General features: G+C 37.3%; 1 protein-coding gene across 6 annotated transcripts in view; it reads right to left on the bottom strand.

Moving 5' to 3' along the window:
• RABGAP1 (RAB GTPase activating protein 1) overlaps window positions 1-19,705 on the bottom strand; it is a 173,075-nt gene that overhangs the window by 39,720 nt on the left and 113,650 nt on the right. For all 6 annotated transcript variants that reach the window (XM_021074563.1, XM_021074574.1, XM_021074570.1 and 3 more), the window contains one exon: window positions 5,145-5,258. In XM_021074563.1, coding sequence (XP_020930222.1) covers window positions 5,145-5,258 — 114 coding nt within the window. The remainder of the gene's footprint in view (window positions 1-5,144; window positions 5,259-19,705) is intronic.

The raw sequence follows: 19,705 nt of genomic DNA, 5'->3' as shown, positions 1-19,705 counted from the left end.
CCACGCCGATTCCTGCAGCCAAGGAGTGATCTTGTGACGTAGAAACTATTTTAGCACTAAAAAAAAGTTGTCATTCTTGCCTGTCTTTGCTTATGTTTTTCCCTCCTCTCAGTATGAAAAACGTCCTCTCCCTTTAGCTAAGCTCTAAACACATTCTATTCCTCCAGGATTCTCTCTCCTCTCAGTACCTGCTATAAGTGCATGGTATTATAGATAGCACTTATCACCTACCTTCCTCCCTTCCTTTCTTTTTTGGTCTTTTTGTCTTTTAAGCCTGCACCTGTGACATAGGGAGGTTCCCAATAGGAACCATAGCTGCCGACCTATGCCTCAGCCACAGCCACGGCCAAGCGGGATCTGAGCCTCATCTGCGACCTACACCACAGCTCATGGCAATGCCGGATCCTTAACCCATTAAGCGATGCCAGGGAGCAAACCCATGACCTCATGGATACTAGTCGGGTTTGCTAACCACTGAACCACGATAGGAACTCCTATTTATTTATTTAATTAATTTACCTATCTTTTTATGGCCATACCCATGGCAAAGGGAAGATCCTAGGCCACATCTGTGACCTATGCCACAGCTTGCGGCAACGCTGGATCCTCAATCCACTGAATGAGGCCCGGGGCCGAACCTGAATTCTCAGAGAGATGTCAGGTCCTTAACCTGCTGAGCCCTGAGGGGAACTCCGCACACTGCATTCTCAATGTCTGTCCTCTCTACTGCACTGTGAACTTCTTAGGGGCTGGAGTGATGTCCTTTTCAACTCAGCCAGCACCTCAACACACAGGAGGCACTCACTAAACACTGTTAGTGTTACTCATTTTTCTTTCTGGGAAAAAATCTTTTGGCAAAGACACCAAAATACAATTCTTTCCACAATGCCAGTAATAACTCTGCTGATAAGGGATTACTCTGAAACCACTTGTGGGTTTCTCTGGAATTTTCATTTGTATTTTCCTTGGCGGCAGATGATTACAACCCATCTCTTCTGAGCATTGTCATTAACAGAGAATTTACACCAAACATTCCTTGTGGTTCCCTCTTTGAGTCTTCAGATGTTTTTCAGAGTCCTGTTTTTATGATTAATATTTATAGTTCTAATGTAAGTTGCAGTGGAAAGGGGAATTCCTATAAAATCAGGATGCTATTCCGTTTGACAAATTTATTTCTGATGAAACTCCCTTTATTTTCCACTTGGTTTTTTTTGTTTGTTTTTTGCCAAGGTTCTTCTATGTCCCAGAAAAGCAATTTAGAAATGGTTATACTTAGAATTCAGATCACTTAGCAAAATGTAATACCAATGCTTATTAAATAAGTTATATATATATATGGGATTTTATCATTAGCTTTTGGTGAAACTATAGCTTTTATTAATTTTTTAATTTTTTCCTTTTTCAGCCACACCCATGATATATGGAAGTTCCTGGGCCAGGGATCAAATTCAAGCTGGAGCTGCAACCTATGCCACAGCCACAGCAACACCAGATCCTTAACCCACTGTGCCAGGCTGGGGATGGAACCGGTGCCTCTACAGAGACAAACCAGATCTTAACCCACTGTACCATGGAAGGAACTCCTGAAACTAACGCTTAAAACATATGTAAACGTGTTTTACATAGCAGGCACTCAATAAACACTGTTAATGTTTATATACATAATCATGCTTTCATAAATTCAGGTAGAATTCAATATAATCTCATTTTAAAGCTTATCTGATGAGAAGGCTACAGAACGAGAAACATATATATATATTTTCCAAAGACAAAATGTGCCTAGGAATTTAGAAGCGATCTATTTATAACACAAATACATACTTTGAACCTATCAAGTCAGTAAAAATTAACAAGAGTTAATACCAATTTTGTTAAGACTATTCAAAACTAGCAGTTATATCTGTCCACACAGCTCTGTGGAATGCAGTCTGATAATACTGAAAAGGCTCCAGTCAATAGTTGATTAGTCAAGAAAGAACAGAGGTTCAGAGTTAGAGTTGGGATGCAATCCCATAACTGTTAATGTCTAGATCTGGATCTTAGGCAAATTACTATATTCCCCATTTGTAACATGAGAATAACTATAGTAGTTATATAATAGAGTTAATGCATTATTCTTAGTCCTCTCAAGTAGAGTGCTCAGCACACGGTTTAAATCAATTATATACTAGGACGAAAACATACTGAATTTCTATAGGTAGAGAATGAAGGGGAGCTTTTCTCAGGCTCATAGAAAAGCTTGAAGGAATGCATACAGACAAGCAAGTACATGAGACATTTGGGAAACGTCTGGAATATAAGGTTCATTGGGGACATAATGAAATATGGGGAAGAAAAGGCATTTCATTAATTCATCAACTTTTAATGAGCACCTACTATTACATGAGATGCACCATGTCAAGTGCTACAAATGCTACAATATATAAGAAATGATTCTTGCCCTTGAGAACTTCTCAATTCAATGGGGAAGTCTGACAAGTAAATCAACCTGAGTACAGTGAGAAGTTCAATGTGACTGAAGCATAAAATATTCAGAGAGTAAGCCAGGTTATGTCACAAAATGTCTTTAATACTAAGCTAAAGAATCCAGGACTGAGAAATGAACTAAAGAATTTGATTTCATTCTGTGGGTTAGAGAAAGCACTAAAGGTTTTGGTGGATTTTAGTGGAGGCCACTGAGGTGATAGATATATATATCATCATATATACAAATGATATATATAATCTTAGTGACATATATACCATCAGATATATGTATCTGAATCACTGCTAGAGCTGCTTGATTAATCACAAGAATTTAACAGTGTAAACCAACCATACTTCAATAAAATTTTTAAAAATTTAATAAAGAAAAAAAAGAAAGGCAGGGAAAATAATGCAAGGCAGCTTCTGTAAAAGAGCCAGCAACGTATGACAGAGGCCAGTAACAGGACAGTGAATAGAAAAGAAAGTACGGCTAGAAGAGATATCAATCACATAAAAAATAACAGAGAATGACTGTATATTCAGACAATGACATGGGGGGGAAGGAGGACTGTTTAATTAAAAGAGACATAACTAAACACAGTATGGATATTGCTGGATTCTGATTCTAACTAAATGTATAAAGACATTTAGGGAAATCTGAATATGGAGTGGCTATTGGATGGTTCTGACGGATAATGATGGATGCTACAGAAGAATAATGATCTCATTTTTTAGATATGTATGGTGAAGAATTTAGGATTGTGATGGCTGAGGTTGGCTTCAAAGAAATTCAGAAAAAATTTTAAAGGAATAAATGAAGCAACTGGGCAATATGTTGATACCTATTAAATCTGGATGGAGATATATACAAATTCATTATGCTATTCAACTTTTAGGTATGTTTGAAAAATTTCATAATAAGGTGTATTTTTAAATGAACTCTATTTTTATTTTGTTTTGCCTTTTGACATTTTTTTAATGCCACAGCCGCGGCATATGGAGGTTCCCACGCTAAGGGTCTAATTGGAGCTACAGCTGCCAGCCTATACGAGCCACAGCAACACGGAATCCGAGCCTCGGCTGTGACCTACACCACAGCTCATGGCAACACTGGATCCTTAACCCACTGAGCAAGGCCAGGGATTGAACCCGCAACCTCGTGATTCCTAGTCGGATTCATTTCCACTGCGCCACGATGGGAACTCCAGAACTCTATTTTCAGACCTGTTTTGTTTGATGCACCTGTGAAGACTTTCACATGGAGACCAACCTACAGCTGGAAATGCAGGTCTTGAGCTAATATAGACTTGGGAACATTTGTGCAGGGATGATAGCTGAAGCCATGGGGTAGAAGGGGTCACCTAGAGAGACAGCATAGAGCTACAGGAACCAGGGACTGTGCACCCAGGGGAAGGCCGCTCTTTTAGGACCAGGCAGAGAGGGGTAAAACAATGAGGGAATTAGGGAAGTAAGAGCTTAAGTTCTCTAACAGAGGATGAGAAATCAAGAACAGAGAGAGCTGCAAGGAAGAGCTCATGAGAGAGAAACTAGAGTACAGTGGGGTCGAGAGTAAGGGCTCAGAGTCAGTGAAGGCAGGGTTTCGTTCTGGAACATTATGCGGTCAAATGAAGGATACCTGGATTGGCTGCTTAAGTGGGAAGCACAACTGAGAAAGGGCTAAAGAGAAATTGTAGCTTCATGTGTCCTATGGGGAAATTAAAATTAAACCCAAGAAACAGCTCTCTAAATTCTAAGTGCCCTTACAATTTAAAGCATCTAGTTCATCTAGTTCATCACTATTCTTTATTGCTAGCCTGTTCTAAAACTCAGTAGTAGTTTTGCTTTCTCAACCACAATATGTAAGTTCCTTAAGGATGATTTGTGCTTTGCCTATATTTACTATATGGCAGATACTAAAAAGGAGCCTGATTGGTTTTCAGGAGAAAAGACTAAAGACTAGGTCTCAGGACCAAGGAAGCCAAATTCATCACTTACAATGTGAATAGTGAAAAGGAGTTTGCGAAGTCGTAAGACTCAAGAGGCTTATAACATAAAGCCAACTTGTGAAAGTCTAAATGTGGAGCCAGGGGACTGTCAACTCAAAGTCCTAATTAAATGGGTAAAAGAGGCGTTCCCCTCTGATGCAGCAGGTTAAGGATCCAGTGTTGTCACTGCAGTGGCTCAGACTGCTGCTGTAGATTGGGTGTCATCCCCGGCCTGGGAACTTCCACATGCTGTGGGTATAGCCAAAAACAAAAGGTAAAAGAAATTATTTCCTGTTCTTTATGAGTCTAAGATTGTGTTGTTACTTTTGATTTTACAAAGAATTTTCCCTCCTTTTTTACATTCTTTTTTTTTTTTTTTTTTCTTCCTGGCTGCACCCGTGGACTATGGAAGTTCTCAGGCCAGGGACTGAATCTGAGCTGCATCTGTGACTTTCGCCGCAGCCGAGGCAATGCTGGATCCTTTAACCCACTGTGCCAGGCCAGGGATCAAATCAGTGCCTCCACAGAGACAAGTTGAATCATTAGCCTATTGAGCCACAGTGGAAACTCCTCTCCTTTTTTTGTATTCTTGAACATCACATACAAATTACATTGTATAGTTAACCTTTTGCATAATTTCAAAGAACCAGAATTCCCATTTAAAACTGAGTCCTGTTTTTGGACTTGAAATACCTTGCATATTTTATATAGGGAATCTTGTCCATCTCCTCCTGTGTCCTTAAAATAGTCATGGGCTGGGAATGTCCGGTTAATATCACGAGTGATAGCGCTGTCCTGGGGAGACTCCTGGGGAAACATTGGGAAAGAGAAGGTTTAGTAGTTAAGTCATGTACATACTTGTTTGGGCTTATACAATAAGGTCTTCTCATTTACATGCTTTGAAATGCTGCAAGGATGTACATACACGTGCATGCCCAGAGTTTCTGTGTCTTTAGGAAAGCAAAAGCAATTAAGGGGGAAAAAAACGCTGAAAGAAAAGCAACCTGTTTCACTCTATATACCTCATGTATGCTCCATCCCTGATGCAAGGAAGGGCAGCTGGTGACCTTTCTATTTCAAGAGGGAAAATGTGATTCAAAATGGATTTCCCATTGGAAAACACCCAATCTAATATCAGAAGAAGGAGGCAAAGTGCTCCCATTAGAATAACTGGGTACAAAAATTGCTGCTTTAATCGATCCTTTGGCACGAAACCCATGTGCCAAAGGGAAAAGAGAAGTCCCTTGACTGGGGTTTATCCTAGGGGCGAATGTCATAAAAACTCATAGAGCAGTCTACTCAATATGAAACTAGACTACTAAATGCCAAGGGATTCAAACAGGCTATGGGAAAATATCCCTTGCTTTTACCAACGGAAAAAAAGTCTTTCCTCTTCTATAATGAGTTAATAACTGAAATAAAACAAATGTCAGTCGTGTCATAAAATATATCAAGCACCCAGCTATTTCTAAAGTCATCCTGTTGCTAAGTTTTATTTGCTTATGTGCTAAAGAACTAGAGCACAGAGGAGTTCCCGCGTGGCTCAGTGGTTAACGAATCCGACTAGGAACCATGAGGTTGCGGGTTCGATCCCTGGCCTTGCTCAGTGAGCTGTGGTGTAGGTTGCAGACAAGGCTCGGATCCCGCGTTGCTGTGGCTCTGGCGCAGGCCGGTGGCTACAGCTCCGATTCGACCCCTAGCCTGGGAACCTTCATGTGCTGTGGGAGCAGCCCAAGAAATGGCAAAAAGACAAAAACAAAAAAAAACAAAAAACTAGAGCACAGAAACATGACCTTCTGTTTTAACAATGAATTGTCTTGGAAGCTAAGAGACTTGATTCTCCTTGGTGAGCACACCATCCAAGAGCCTGGGACTCCTGTTTCAAGTGCAAAGTGAGTGCTGCTCTTTCTTATCTGGTGATTTCTCTAGCCTTTCAGGTAATCATATCCCCAGAGCCATAAATATTTCATGGAGGTGGGATTTAAACTAACTTTACATTTACATTTAAAAATTTTTGTTTACTGAATTTGATATGTAACATTGTGTTAAACTGCACAGCATGCTACTTTTGATACATATATCTTATACTGTAATATGACTGCTGCTGTAGTGCTATCGCATTACATAATTAATTTAAATTAATACTGTCTAGGAGTTCCCATCGTGGCTCAGCGGTAAGCAAACTGACTATCATCTAGGAGGACGTGGGTTTGATCCCTGGCCTTGCTCAGTGGGTTAAGGATCCAGCGTTGCCATGAGCTGCAAAGATGCAGCTCGGATTCCGCGTTGCGCTGGCTCTGGCATAGGCCAGCAGCTGTAGCTCTGATTGGACCCCTAGCCTGGAACCTCCATATGCCGTGGGTGTGGCCCCAAAAAGACAAAATAATAATAATAAAAAAATAAAACTGTCTATATTCATAATACTTTGCATTAGACCTGTATGGCTTTTTTGCTACTCACTACAAGTTTGCACTTAGATACTTATCAGTCTGATCCCCTCAACCTCCACGCTTGGTGAACTAACTTTAAGGCCTATGCTTTTTATTAACCTGTAAACTATTTAAACTTTCAAAGACACTGCCAAATTGCTTTCCAAAGAGATTTATTGTCAGACTACTAGTTATTTTTTTAAATGCATCATTAACAACAGTTAAGGCAGCTCAGACTCTGGTGATCCCTGACAGGACAAAACCCAAGGTGAGACCTAAGACTACAGCAGCTATCTGCCTAGTGGCAGCTTCAAGGCTACAGCACATGTCCAGGGAACTGAAATGGGCGGGGGATGGGGGAGGGCAGGGAGGAGTGCCTTCCTGAGTTGTGAAGAGAGATGGAATTCAGGGAGGGCAAGGTAGCTAGAATTTGTAGGTCAGACTAATGGAGAGGAAAAGGTGAACAGAAAGAGAGTTGCAGAGCTATCTAGAAAAGTCCCTATCAACCATGAAATCATAAAAGAAAACATGTATAAACTGACTTCATCAAATTTAAATTAAAGATTTAACACATTTCATGTGTTAAAAACATGAAAATGTGGAGTTCCCTTGTGGCAGAGCGGGTTAAGGATCGGGTTTTGTCACTGATGTGGCTCGAGTTGCTGCTGTGGTACAAGTTCAATCCCCAGCCCAGGAACTTTCACATGATGTAGGTGAAGCCAAAATAAAACAAACATCACAACATGAAAACATAAGCCTTGACCAGGATGAATTACCTAAAAATCTAAGTGTAATGGAGTTGTATCCAGAATATACATGTAACTCCCAAAATAAACAAGGAGATAAACAACTGAATTTTTATTATTATTATTTTTTTTAAAGGCCACACGTGTGGCCTATGGAAGTTCCCAGGCTAGGGACTGAATCAGAGCTGCAGCTGCCAGCATATGCCACAGCCACAGCAAGACTGGATCCGAGACGCGTCTGCAACCTACACCACACGCAACGCTGGATACTTAACCCACTGAGCGAGGCCAAGGATCAAATCCTCATCCTCATGGTTACTAGTTGGGTTCGTTACCGCTAAGCCACAAAGGAACTCATGACAAATAACTGATTTTAAAAGGGGGGATGGTGATAAAAAGACTGAACAGATGCTTCACAAAAGAAGATATATAGATGGCAAATAAGCACATGAATAAATTTCAACATCATTAGTTATTAGCAGTATATAAATCAAAACCACAAGATTTCTCTCCATACCCACTAAATGCTAAAGCTAAAAGGACCTAATATACCAAGGGTTGGCAAAGGGTGTGAAACAACTGGAATTCCCATACCTTTGCTGGTGGGAATGCAAAATGGTACAAGTACTTTAGAAAGCAGTTCATAGGTTTCTTACAACGTTAGACATACACTTACCATACAATTCAGTGATTCCACTCCTAGGTATTTATCCAAGAGAAATGAAAATATAAATACATGCAAATACTTGAACTCAAGTGTTCATAGCACCTTTATTTGTAATAGCCCAAACTGGGAGCAATACAAATATGCTCTAATGGGTAAATGGATAAATAATTGTGGTACATTCATATAGTGATGGAATACTACTCAGCAATAAAAAAGAAAAACCTATTGATTCACACATGATAGAACTCAAAAGCATTGTACTATGTGAGAGGAGCCGGGCATGAAAGACTATTTTCTGTAATTCCATGTATATGACATTCTAGAAAAAGACAAATCATAAGTTATGGAAAGCAGATCAATTTGTAAGAGACTAATAAGGCAAAGGGGGAAGACCAATTTTTAAAAGATATTAAAGAACTTTGTGAATTGATGGAATTATTATTCATCACATCTGTGGTGGTAATTAAAACAAATTGTTTCACTTAAAACTGGTCAATTTTATTGTTTTAATTTACATCTAAATAAAGGTGATTTTAAAATGGAAAAGCAAATACAAGAGGATATTCATACAATTGAAAAAGAGACCCTGGATGATTCCAGTATTTTAGATTAAGAATTCCCAGTCCTAATTTTAGCTATATGCACCTAAATGATGAAAATGATGACAATTCATCTTTAAGGCCTTAAACCAGGGGCCTAGCTTAGAGTCAGATTTATCTGTGTTTGAAAGCTGGCTCAATTTCCTACTTGTCTAAATAACTTTAGGTAAGCTTCTTATCTTCTCTAATATCACCTACCTTATAAAGTTGTAGTGAGGATTACATTAAATTCATCTATACATTATAAACATGTAAAGAGCTTCTAGTATTGTCTGACACGTATATAAAACACTTAATAAAAGGGAAATCAAGCAAAGTCTCCAGCACTGCTGAGAGCCGGGGATGTCCTCTAAACACACCCACACACAAGCACACACATGCACACAAATGCATGTGTGAATGCACACGCGTGCGCGCACATACACACACACAAAGATAAACAGAGAACACATACCTATGGTTCCTAGAATATATATTATTTTTATTTGTATATCTTTTTTCATTTTTTTTTGCCTTTTTTAGGGATACACCAGAGGCATATGGGAAATTCCCAGGCTAGGGGTCAACTTGGAGCTACAGCTGCTTGCCTATGGCACAGCTACAGCAATGTGGGATCCAAGCTGCATCTTCGACCTATACCACGGCCCGTGGCAACGCCCGATCCTTAACCCACTGAGCGAGGCCAGGGATTGAACCCACATCCGCATGGTTATTAGCTGGATTCCCTTCTGCTGCACCACAATGGGAACTCCCTATTTTTGTGTATCTTATCTTCCCTGTAAAACTATTCAAGTAGGGGTAGAAACTGTGATTTAGTTTTGTAACTTCCACAGAGCACAGCACAACACATAGCACATACTCAGAGCTTAATAATCAAAGTCCAAAGCTTCCTTGTGACTGAGCAATAGCAATGTTCAGGTGGTCAACAGCTCTCCCCAAACCAGGATCGCTAATGCTCATGTTTATTAATCCAAGACCCATGTGAAAGAGGCACTAAACTAAATCAGAAAAGAACTTTAAAAGACATTCCAATTAAATATCTGAAAAAAAAAACGACTGCCTTAATGATTTATTAGTAACTTCCTAACTGTGTCATATGCAGGCAAGAGGAAAATAACTGTAATGAGAAACAGAAAAAAGTAAAAATTTTTGAGTCCCTTAGCTCAAAATAAATCAAATCATCCTGCTGTTATTAAGAGTAATGATCAGGAAAGGGCATCTGTATCAGAAATATGTGGTATATTATTGTGAGTTAACAATTTTAATTCAATCTAGGATATGTGAATTTTCTTGAACTCAGTTTTAATTTTAACACACAGAATGTGAAATAGCAACACAAAGGGAAAAACCACATAAAGGGAATTAAGAAATCTTTATCTCATTTCATGAATATCTCAAGCAAAAGACCATAAACAGTTCCAGTTTCAGTTTCGAAACTGCAACATGACAAAAACTTATCACACCCCTACCATCATCAAGAGGAAAAATGATAGACTGAACTTCAAAAATTAAAAACTTCCCCTTATAAAATATGCCATTAGGAAATAGACAAGCAGCACATATATCTGAAAAAGGAACTGTATCCAGAACATATATAGAACTTAAAGAAACAATCTAATAAAATGGACAGAAATCTGAGCAGACACCTTATAAAATATACAAACAGCAAATAAGCAAATGAAAAGGCAGTTACCAAAACAATGCTCATTAAAACCACCATGAGCTAGCCAGCCAAAATGTCTACCAAGGAGAATGATTTCTTGTGCAATGATAAGGGGGGTTACGACCTAGAACCTCTGTAGAGAGTAATTTAATCAAATGTTTCAAACTATTGAAGGAAGAAGATCCATCCATTAAGCAGTTTCTGAAAGGTTTTGGAACTTGAAAAACATGAGAAAGGGGACTTAAAGCACTAAAACAATGATTAAAATAAATTTCACATTGACAGAACTTTCTAGAAATGATGAACAGAAATGTTGATCTGTATTTGAGTTCAGCTACAAGAAATTATTCTGAAAAAGCTGTTAACAGCATTCTTGAATTATATCTCCAAATTATATTTCCAAAAAAGAAAAAAAGAATTATGAGTTTTTAAAATATCAGCTGAATTTACTGCAGGAATTTTATGAAACAACAATAGAAGTTCTGAAATATGCTAAGAATGACAGACTGTAGCTTAAGACAAGAATGAAGGTTGGAAAATTACATGAAGAATGAGAGGAATATGGAGATCTTCAAAATATTTTATGCTGGTTATGTCAGTATATTATACTAATGATAAAGATAACTTCAAAAAGGATACACAGTTATAGGAAATTCAAATGCAGATAATAGAAAAATAACAAACACTGAAAAAATTCTGTAACCGGTTAGTTCTCATCCACCCGCCATCCCTCAATCATTTGATCAATGGAGTCATCAGATAGTTATGAGGTAAAATGCCTTTGAGACAAGGTGATTTTGAAAATCCACATGCTGAATTTGTTAAGCCTTGAGAAATAATAATAAATCGAGGAGTTCCATGTGAACCATTTGCTTAAAATATTTGGCCTTAGAAAATATGCTGAAGAATTTGGGACTAAATCCATTTGACTTGCCAGAGGCCAAATTGTACAAAAATGATCCCAAAATTCTAACAATGAGGAACTTGCTAAGTTTCTATCAGTATAATGTCATCATTAAATTTGAAAAGATTCAGAAAACAAATCATGGTAACATCATGGATGATTCCTTTCTAAGAAAACACAGCAAAGAGCTTTTTTGCAAAACATCCCAACCCAAGTGCTTATAAAATTAATATTTGTATCATAATATACATTCCTTTTATTCCTAAGGATTTAAGCATAGACATAGCTCACATAGGGAACTGCAAGCACAAGGCATATTAATGGCTAAAGTGATTAAGTCAATCAAATACATCCTTTCAGAGGACTATAGTTAGTAAAATGGCTTAACAGAGAACAAGGTTTTGCAATGTACTTAAGGTAATCATGCAGAGATGTGCAAACCTTAAAAGAACAAGGAATAGCAAAATGACTGTAAGGTGATATGTTCTAAAAATTATTGAAACAATGGCAAAGTAACTCTATTTATCAACTGGTTTTATGTCTTGGCTGCTTCATTTATTATAAGGAAAACAGCTTTAATATCCAGAAGAAAAAAATGCCATATGATTATGCAGTATTAACATTTTGTGGGAGTTCCTGTTATAGCTCAGCAGTAACACACCTGACTAGTACCCATGAGGATGTGGGTTTGATCCCTGGCCTAGCTGAGTGGGTTAAGGATCTGGCGTTGCTGTGAGTTGTGGTGTAGGTTGCAGACATGGCTTGGATCTGGCATTGCTGTGGCTGTGGTGTAGGCCAGGGGCTACAGCTGTGATTCAACCCCTAGCTTGGGAACTTCCATATGCTGCAGGTGCGGCCCTAAAAAACAAAAAACCAAACAAACAAATAAAAACCAAACAAAAAAACCCATTTTTGCAAACTTTTTCTGTTAAGAGCCAGATGGCAAATATTTTTGGCTTTGTGGGCCATTCAGTGTTGCAATTACTCAACTCTCCCTCTGTAGATCAAAAGTAGCCAGAGACAATATAGACATAAACAAGCATTTCTGAATTCTAATAAAACTTTATTTTTAAAAACTAGACGCATGCTGAACTTTCTGCAATGTGCCAAGCCCTACTCTAAATATACAACACAATAATTTGTCACTGGCAACATGACCAAAGCGAAGATTTTTTGTAATCATTTTTAATACACTGATATGCTACTGTTGATTAATTTCTTAAGTTTTACTTGCAGAAATTCTCACAAGCAAGCTGCAACAACTTGAAATGTATATACCTTCAAACATTTTTTCATGTAATATTCATGTTCAAATGTTCAGCTGCATTTTACAAAAGTTAATTCTCCTAAGTCTATATACTGCTGTATCTTCAATGTAGTAAATGTTTAAACGAAATCCTGTAACTATTTATAGTGGCATACTGTCCCTTACATTTCAAGCAGCAATACAAACAGTATTTACAGCTCAGGCATTCTAAACATACACAATGAAACAAATTTAGATCAACTAAAATAAAAAGACAATACCAAAAATGTTGGTGAGAATATGAAACAGCTGGAACTCTTAATTGTTGCTAATGGATATATAAAATGCTAACAACCACTTTGGTGAATTACTTGGCAGTTTCCTATAAAGTTACACAGGCATTTCCCATAGAACCAGCAATTCCACTCCTAAGGGTCACACAGGAGAAACAAAAACACGGGTCCAAGAGGAAAAACAAAAACCATGTACAAGATGTTCATAATAACCTTACTTGCAATGGTCAAAAAACCTAGAAACTCTAAATGTCCATTAATAGAAAAAGAGATAAATTACCATTCATATAATAGAATACATACATACACTGCTGGAAATAATTTCATTCAGAACCATACTCTAAAATAAGAGCACTTTAAAAATTTATTCACCAAAGAAATACTGAGAAATAACACTTCGCAGTAAAATCCAAATCTTTATCCCCCCTTTCCATACTCCTGTCAAATGGCATCTGTCACTGTTTCCCAAACACAATCTAAAATTAATGACTTATCTTTTGCATTTTAAAAAGAAAAATCTAAATTTTTATTTTCTTAGTATACTAACGAATCCTTCTTGTTTTTTGTAATAAAACTTTTTTGCTTTCTTACAATAATACCGGGGGAAAATAAGAAAAAAAGAGATAATTTCACAACAGAAATAACTATAGCTAATATTTGGTGAACACATGCCTAACTTTTTACATAGTTATTTTCATGAGTTTACATTGTTTTGAAAATTAATTTTTACTAACTGCAAAATGTCATGAGCTTCTTTTCTGGTTATTTACAGTTATCCCACCCTAGCAATTTTTTGGGCTGCATCCACAGCATGCGGAAGTTCCCAGGCCAGGGATCTAACCCGTCCGTGCTGCAGCAGTGACAATGCCGGATCCTTAACCCACTGAGCCACCAGGAAACTTCTACCCTAACATTTTTACTGCATAATAACCTGTCACATGGCTATACCATAATTCGCTACACCAAATCTCTGACTTTGGAATATTCAGGCTTTTCTACTCCTTCTGCTAAAAACAAGGCTTGAAAGTAGAGCAGTGATTCCTAACCGAGAACAGATGATTTCCACAGTCACTCCAGTCCCCCAAATACCCAGTATAACTCTTGTGTTTTGGACTTTCAGTTATAATGTCAATTTGTTCTCTGGAAAAGTTGTATGCATTTACATACCACACAGCAACTGCCCTGTGTTTTGGAATAGTCACTTATGTACCTGTCTTGGCCTCCTAGTCTATATGTAACTAGGAATTGTATCTAAAGTTGCAAATAACTGCATATAAAGTTTTTTGATTCCACCCCATTCTAACTCCAATGCATGGTTTGCTGAACCCACATGTTGAATGATTTAAAAAATAGCACTATCATGCATGTATTTCTTTGTCCTGTCAGTTGAGAAGGCCTAGAAGCATGAACATCCAGTGACAGTGAGCACACGTAGTGCCAGAATCTTGGGTTGTAACATCATTTATCAATAAAAGGAACCAGGCTCCTTATAGAAATGGCTGATTCTAGGACTGGGGCAGGAAATTTACAAGATGATCCTGGAACATGTAAAATTGCCATAAGTAAGGAAGCACTTTCCCCCGACTCTCACCACAAGAAAACAAGCTCAAAATGATGGGCATATGTCAAAGGGAAATTTATAGCCAAAGCTGGAACAAACTGAGCAACAAAATTAATGAAGTAATACTTTATAATCTAAAGTATAAAGTATAAAATAAATATCCATGAATTTATACTTAAAAAATAAGTGAATGAATAAATAAATAAATGGGGGTGGAGAAGACAAGTCTCCTGTGAAGAATTCCAAATAATTTATGTAAATACTGCCCTCAAGGAGGGAACCCACTCCTGTGTGGGATTTGTATAGTGTCCTCTTTCAGAAGAGTACAGTATGGAAAGGGGGAAAAAAAGAATAACTTCACAGCAGAGAAATCTGACTAACATGAACTTGGCCAGATGATCAAGGTCCACACATCAACCGTGACAAGCACGTCGACAGAACACACCGCTGATACGAGGTAATGAAAACGGCACTTCATTTATGTGTCCTTCTTCCCCCCCACTCATAACCTTATGAGAAAAACCTCAGAAAAATTCCAAACGAAGGACAGTCTATAAAATACTTGACCAGTGTTCCTTAAGGCTGCCAAAATCATCAAAAACAAAGATAGCCTAAGCAATTGCTACAGTCAAGAAAGCCTAAAGAGACAGGAGGACTAAATATAATGTAGTATCCTGGTTGGGATCTTGAAACGAAAAAGGACATTAAGTAAAAACTAAGGAAATATAAATAAAATATGGACTTTGGTTAATAGCAATGTATCAATATTGGTTGCCTAACTGAAACAGATGTACCATACTGATGTGACATGTTCATAACAGGAGAAACAGTCAGGGTATATAGGAACACCCTGTACTATATTCGCGAATTTCTATGAATCTAAAACTGTTCTTAAAAATAAAGTTTATTAAAAGAAAAGAAGGTTTTTTTTGGTCTTTCTGTCTTTTCTAGGGCCGCTCCTGCAGTATATGGAGGTTCCCAGGCTAGGGGTCTAATCGGAGCTGTAGCTGCTGGCCTATGCCAGAGCCACAGCAACGGGGGATCCTAGCTGTGTCTGCAACTTACACCACAGATCACGGCAATGCTGCATCCATAACCCACTGAGCAAGGCCAGGGATCGAACCCCCAACCTCATGGTTCCTAGTCGGATTCGATAACCACTGAGCCACAACAGGAACTCCAAAAAAAAATAAGGTATTATTTCCTCAGTATACAATACAGAAATTTAGGTTTAGCAACGTTAAGCCACCCAAATTCAATACAAGTTATTGACTTATTATGCACTCAATAAAATGCTAGACTGAGTTTGTGGAATAAAAGTGGTGAAATGAATACTGTGATTCAAGCTCAACAGTGATAAAAAAACGAGGATCTATCCATGTAATTGATTTCTGGATGATTTATTTCTTGGTCCCAAATCTTATTCTCTTTTTAGTGTATTCGGGAAAGCAACAGTTAGACTTTGTTACTTTCTTAAATTTTAAGGCTTGTCTAAACTAATGTGGGTAGAAAAAAATCTAAGGAAATAGCATTTGTGCTGTTTTCTTCTCCCATCTTGGTTTTGAAAGCTGTTAGTTCAAATCAGTGGTACCACATTCTGTAATTTTTCTGGATGGCTATTTTTATACCTTACTGTGAGAATTGGCTCACTGGGTAACTTCTCAGGACTAACAAGGTACTGGGAACTGACGGAAACCCTTTGAATACACACCCTTTGTAAACTCAAGTTGAAAAATAGAAAGCTAAGAATGGCAGGAAGAAAAAGAAAGTACCCAAACAAAGAAAATGCAGTGGAAGGCTGCCATGAGAAATAACCAGCATAGGGAAGATTATTATTTCCAAAGTAACTTGTTGCCTAAAGAAAAAGTTAGATCTTCTTAAGACTATCCGGAATGTTATAAATGCTTTGTTAAAAGTCATCATGTAATACTTAAGAAAATAAAATAAAACAAACATCACCAAAATTCCACTCAAATCCATCATGTCATATCCTATCTTTACAATATGTTTCACAGAAATAACATCTGTGAAACATTTTGCTATTTAAAAGTCCCCTATAGATTGCCAGAAGTGATTAAAGTCTTACTTTTAAAATCCCCTAGGACTGGAACTCAAAAGAAGGAAAATGGAACTGAAGGACTACTACACTTAAAAGTGAATAACTGAGGGCTTAAAACTGCCCTGAGGTAAAATCATTTTCTTAATTACATGGAACTCCTGTCATTTGTAATTTAATTTCAAGTGTTTTGGAAGTAGCAGAATTGCTTAAGTGGAAAGATGAAGACTTTTAAGCCTATGAAAACAGATGTTCTTGTGTTTGGGCAAGATAAGCCTACAAAACCCCTGCGAAATTTGGACATTTCAGGAAATTCATTTTATTTATTAGAAAAACTAACAGCATTTCTAATTTAACAGAGCAAAAAAAGGTAATTAAGAAAAATAACAACAATTATTTTGTCTCTTACACAATAGCTTTTTTTTTTTTTTTTTTTTGTCTTTTTAGGGCCACACCCATGGCATATGAAGGTTCCCAGGCTAGGAGTCTAATCGGAGCTACAGCTGCCGGCCTATGTCAGAGCCACAGCAATGCTAGATCCGAGCCATGTCTGCGACCTACACCACAACTCGCGGCAACACCGGATGCTTAACCCACTGAGCGAAGCCAGGGATCGAACCCGCAGCCTCATGGTTGCTTGTCGATTCATTTCTGCTGCACCACCATGGGAACTCCAACTTTTTTTTTTAAATCAAATACTATAACCATCTTAAGGAATGGCTCAGAGGAATTCTGACAAAATAGAAAGAAGGCATGTATGGCATTCTTAGCATAAAATTTAATAAACAGCCTTAAGGGTTACCATAAACTCTCTGACACTGAACGCACAGTTTTCTCTGTATTGTTCAAAGTGCATTCTTAGATTCTGACAGATTCATTAGAATGTTAAGCTTCACGAGGACAGAGATTTCTGTTTCTCCAGCCCCTAGAAGAGTACCTGACAAATTTAGATAAGCACTCAATAAATATTTTCGGAATAAATGAATTCTCAGGGGATATATGATACATATAAGGTTCAGGGCCACTTACTTCCTATTGACCAATTCATTTTTACAGACTTAGAAATAATTACTTAAGCAACAATAACTAGAGCTAACAAGGACCTGCAGTCATTGTTCTAAGCACTTTGCTCACAGTTAAATCACACAGATCTACGAATGTTAATAACCCCTTAAGGTGGGCTCTATTATGTCCCCCCATTTGGCAAGTGAGGAAAGAAGTTAAATCACTTGGCAAGAAAGTGAGCAGCTGGAACTGGAACTCAACTGGTTTGGCTTTCTAGTTCACGTTTTTAACCCAAATAAACATACCATAAAAGTCAAGAAATTCTCTTATCAGTAGTGAGTGGCATTTGTAATTCCTAATATATGAAAAAATGCTTTTGTCTTCAAGACTCATAACTAAAATCGACATGACACAAACTTTGAAAATGTGTTTTTCCCTTTTACTCATATGAAGGCTATTCAGTGTTTATGAAAAAGCAGATATTAGAGCTCTAATATCATAGAGAAACGTATACTGCTATTAAACAGAAAAATAAAGCGAAAAGAAATCTCAACATGTGGCCCTTCTGTAAATCATTCAAAGAAAGGGCATTTTCCCTAAATGCTAGGTGGCCTCCAACACTGAGGATGAGTAATATTTTAAATATTTAAAGATTAGGGCTGAGCACCAGATAGACCATCACTACATCCCGGCCTCTCAAAGAACTACTTTCATGAAACGGTGCTTGAGACTGTGAAAAAAAACTGCCACAGAAACCTTGTATTTTCATGGTAGTGAGGACGCTTCCCACTATATTACTCAGTGTTCTTAGCAGAAATTGCTTCTTCTAAAGAAATATGGGTTATTTCCCCGCCACGGGCAATGATTAAATGTCTACTTTTGTTTCAGCCTCCAGAACGCTGAGCCACATTTGCAGCCCAATCTCAAACAACACAGGATATTATGGCCTGTATATTTGTGTATTATCTTTCTGTTCCATTTCTTTTTTCTAAATTTCTTTCTTATTTATCTTTTCCTACTTTGTTGAACTATAAATATTCTAATAAAGTATTAATACCTTAGTAATATGAGATAGCGTATTTGTATAAAACAAATTAAAGCCCCTCAATTCCATGTCATAGTTCAATCAACAAGTATTCTAGAAATAAACAGTTGATTGATGGGCTCACTTAACAGTGACAATGCAAAAACATTTTTATCTTAAATTCAGATTTTGAGAACATAAAAACGTGTACTCATGCAAATATAGTTTTACTTGTCCCTATGAGACTTGCACTGCTGATCGTCAAATTAGTTTTCTTTCAACTTATAGTGCTGTCATTTCACTCAATGCAACAGCAGGAATTTCATTGTAAATTGGATTTGTGAGTAAATACTGCTTTACTTATTTATCCTGATGATTTGCTCTTAGACGTAAAAAATCATAATTCTAGTAAAATTGTCATTGAATAAAACCTAATAAGAGACACATTTAAATAAATGAAGTATTGTATAGGTATCCAGTAATTAATCTTCTAAAATTTCAGTAATTAAGTATTGTATAGGTAATGAAGTATTTTATAGGTATTCAGTAATTAATCTTTTAAAATTTCTTTGAAACATAACAAAGTCAGAACAAATGGTAACTAGACTAACAAACATGGAGGTAACTGAAGTCATTTCAGAATCCGGCCACATCGTGCGAAGACTGGAGTTGGACTTCTGACAAAGAACAGACAAGGTGAATTTCAGGTGCTCTACATAGGTCAGTATTAATAAACAGAAGTAGTTTAACAGTATTATTAATAAATTAACAGCATTATTAATAAATTAATAAACAGTATTAATAAACAGAATACTCACTCTAGGGTCAAGCAGTTTTGGCTGAAAATTGCCTCTCCCACTTGCTAACTGTGTGACCTCGGAGAGTTACTTAACCATTCTGAGCCTTAATATTCTTATTTGTAAAATTTACTCAGTAGTCACTACCTTGCAGAGTTTATGAGAAGCAAATTAAATACTGCATTGAAAGCAGGTAGCATAAAGCCTTGTATGTCAGTGATAGCGCTTTCCCATCAGACTTGAGATTTATAGTGTTGGCATATT

The sequence above is a fragment of the Sus scrofa genome, chromosome 1, assembly GCF_000003025.6.
Source record: "Sus scrofa isolate TJ Tabasco breed Duroc chromosome 1, Sscrofa11.1, whole genome shotgun sequence".
Taxonomy (NCBI): Eukaryota; Metazoa; Chordata; class Mammalia; order Artiodactyla; family Suidae; genus Sus; species Sus scrofa.
The sequence above is the reverse complement of the archived record's forward strand: the minus strand, read 5'-3'. Positions and strand labels throughout refer to the sequence as shown.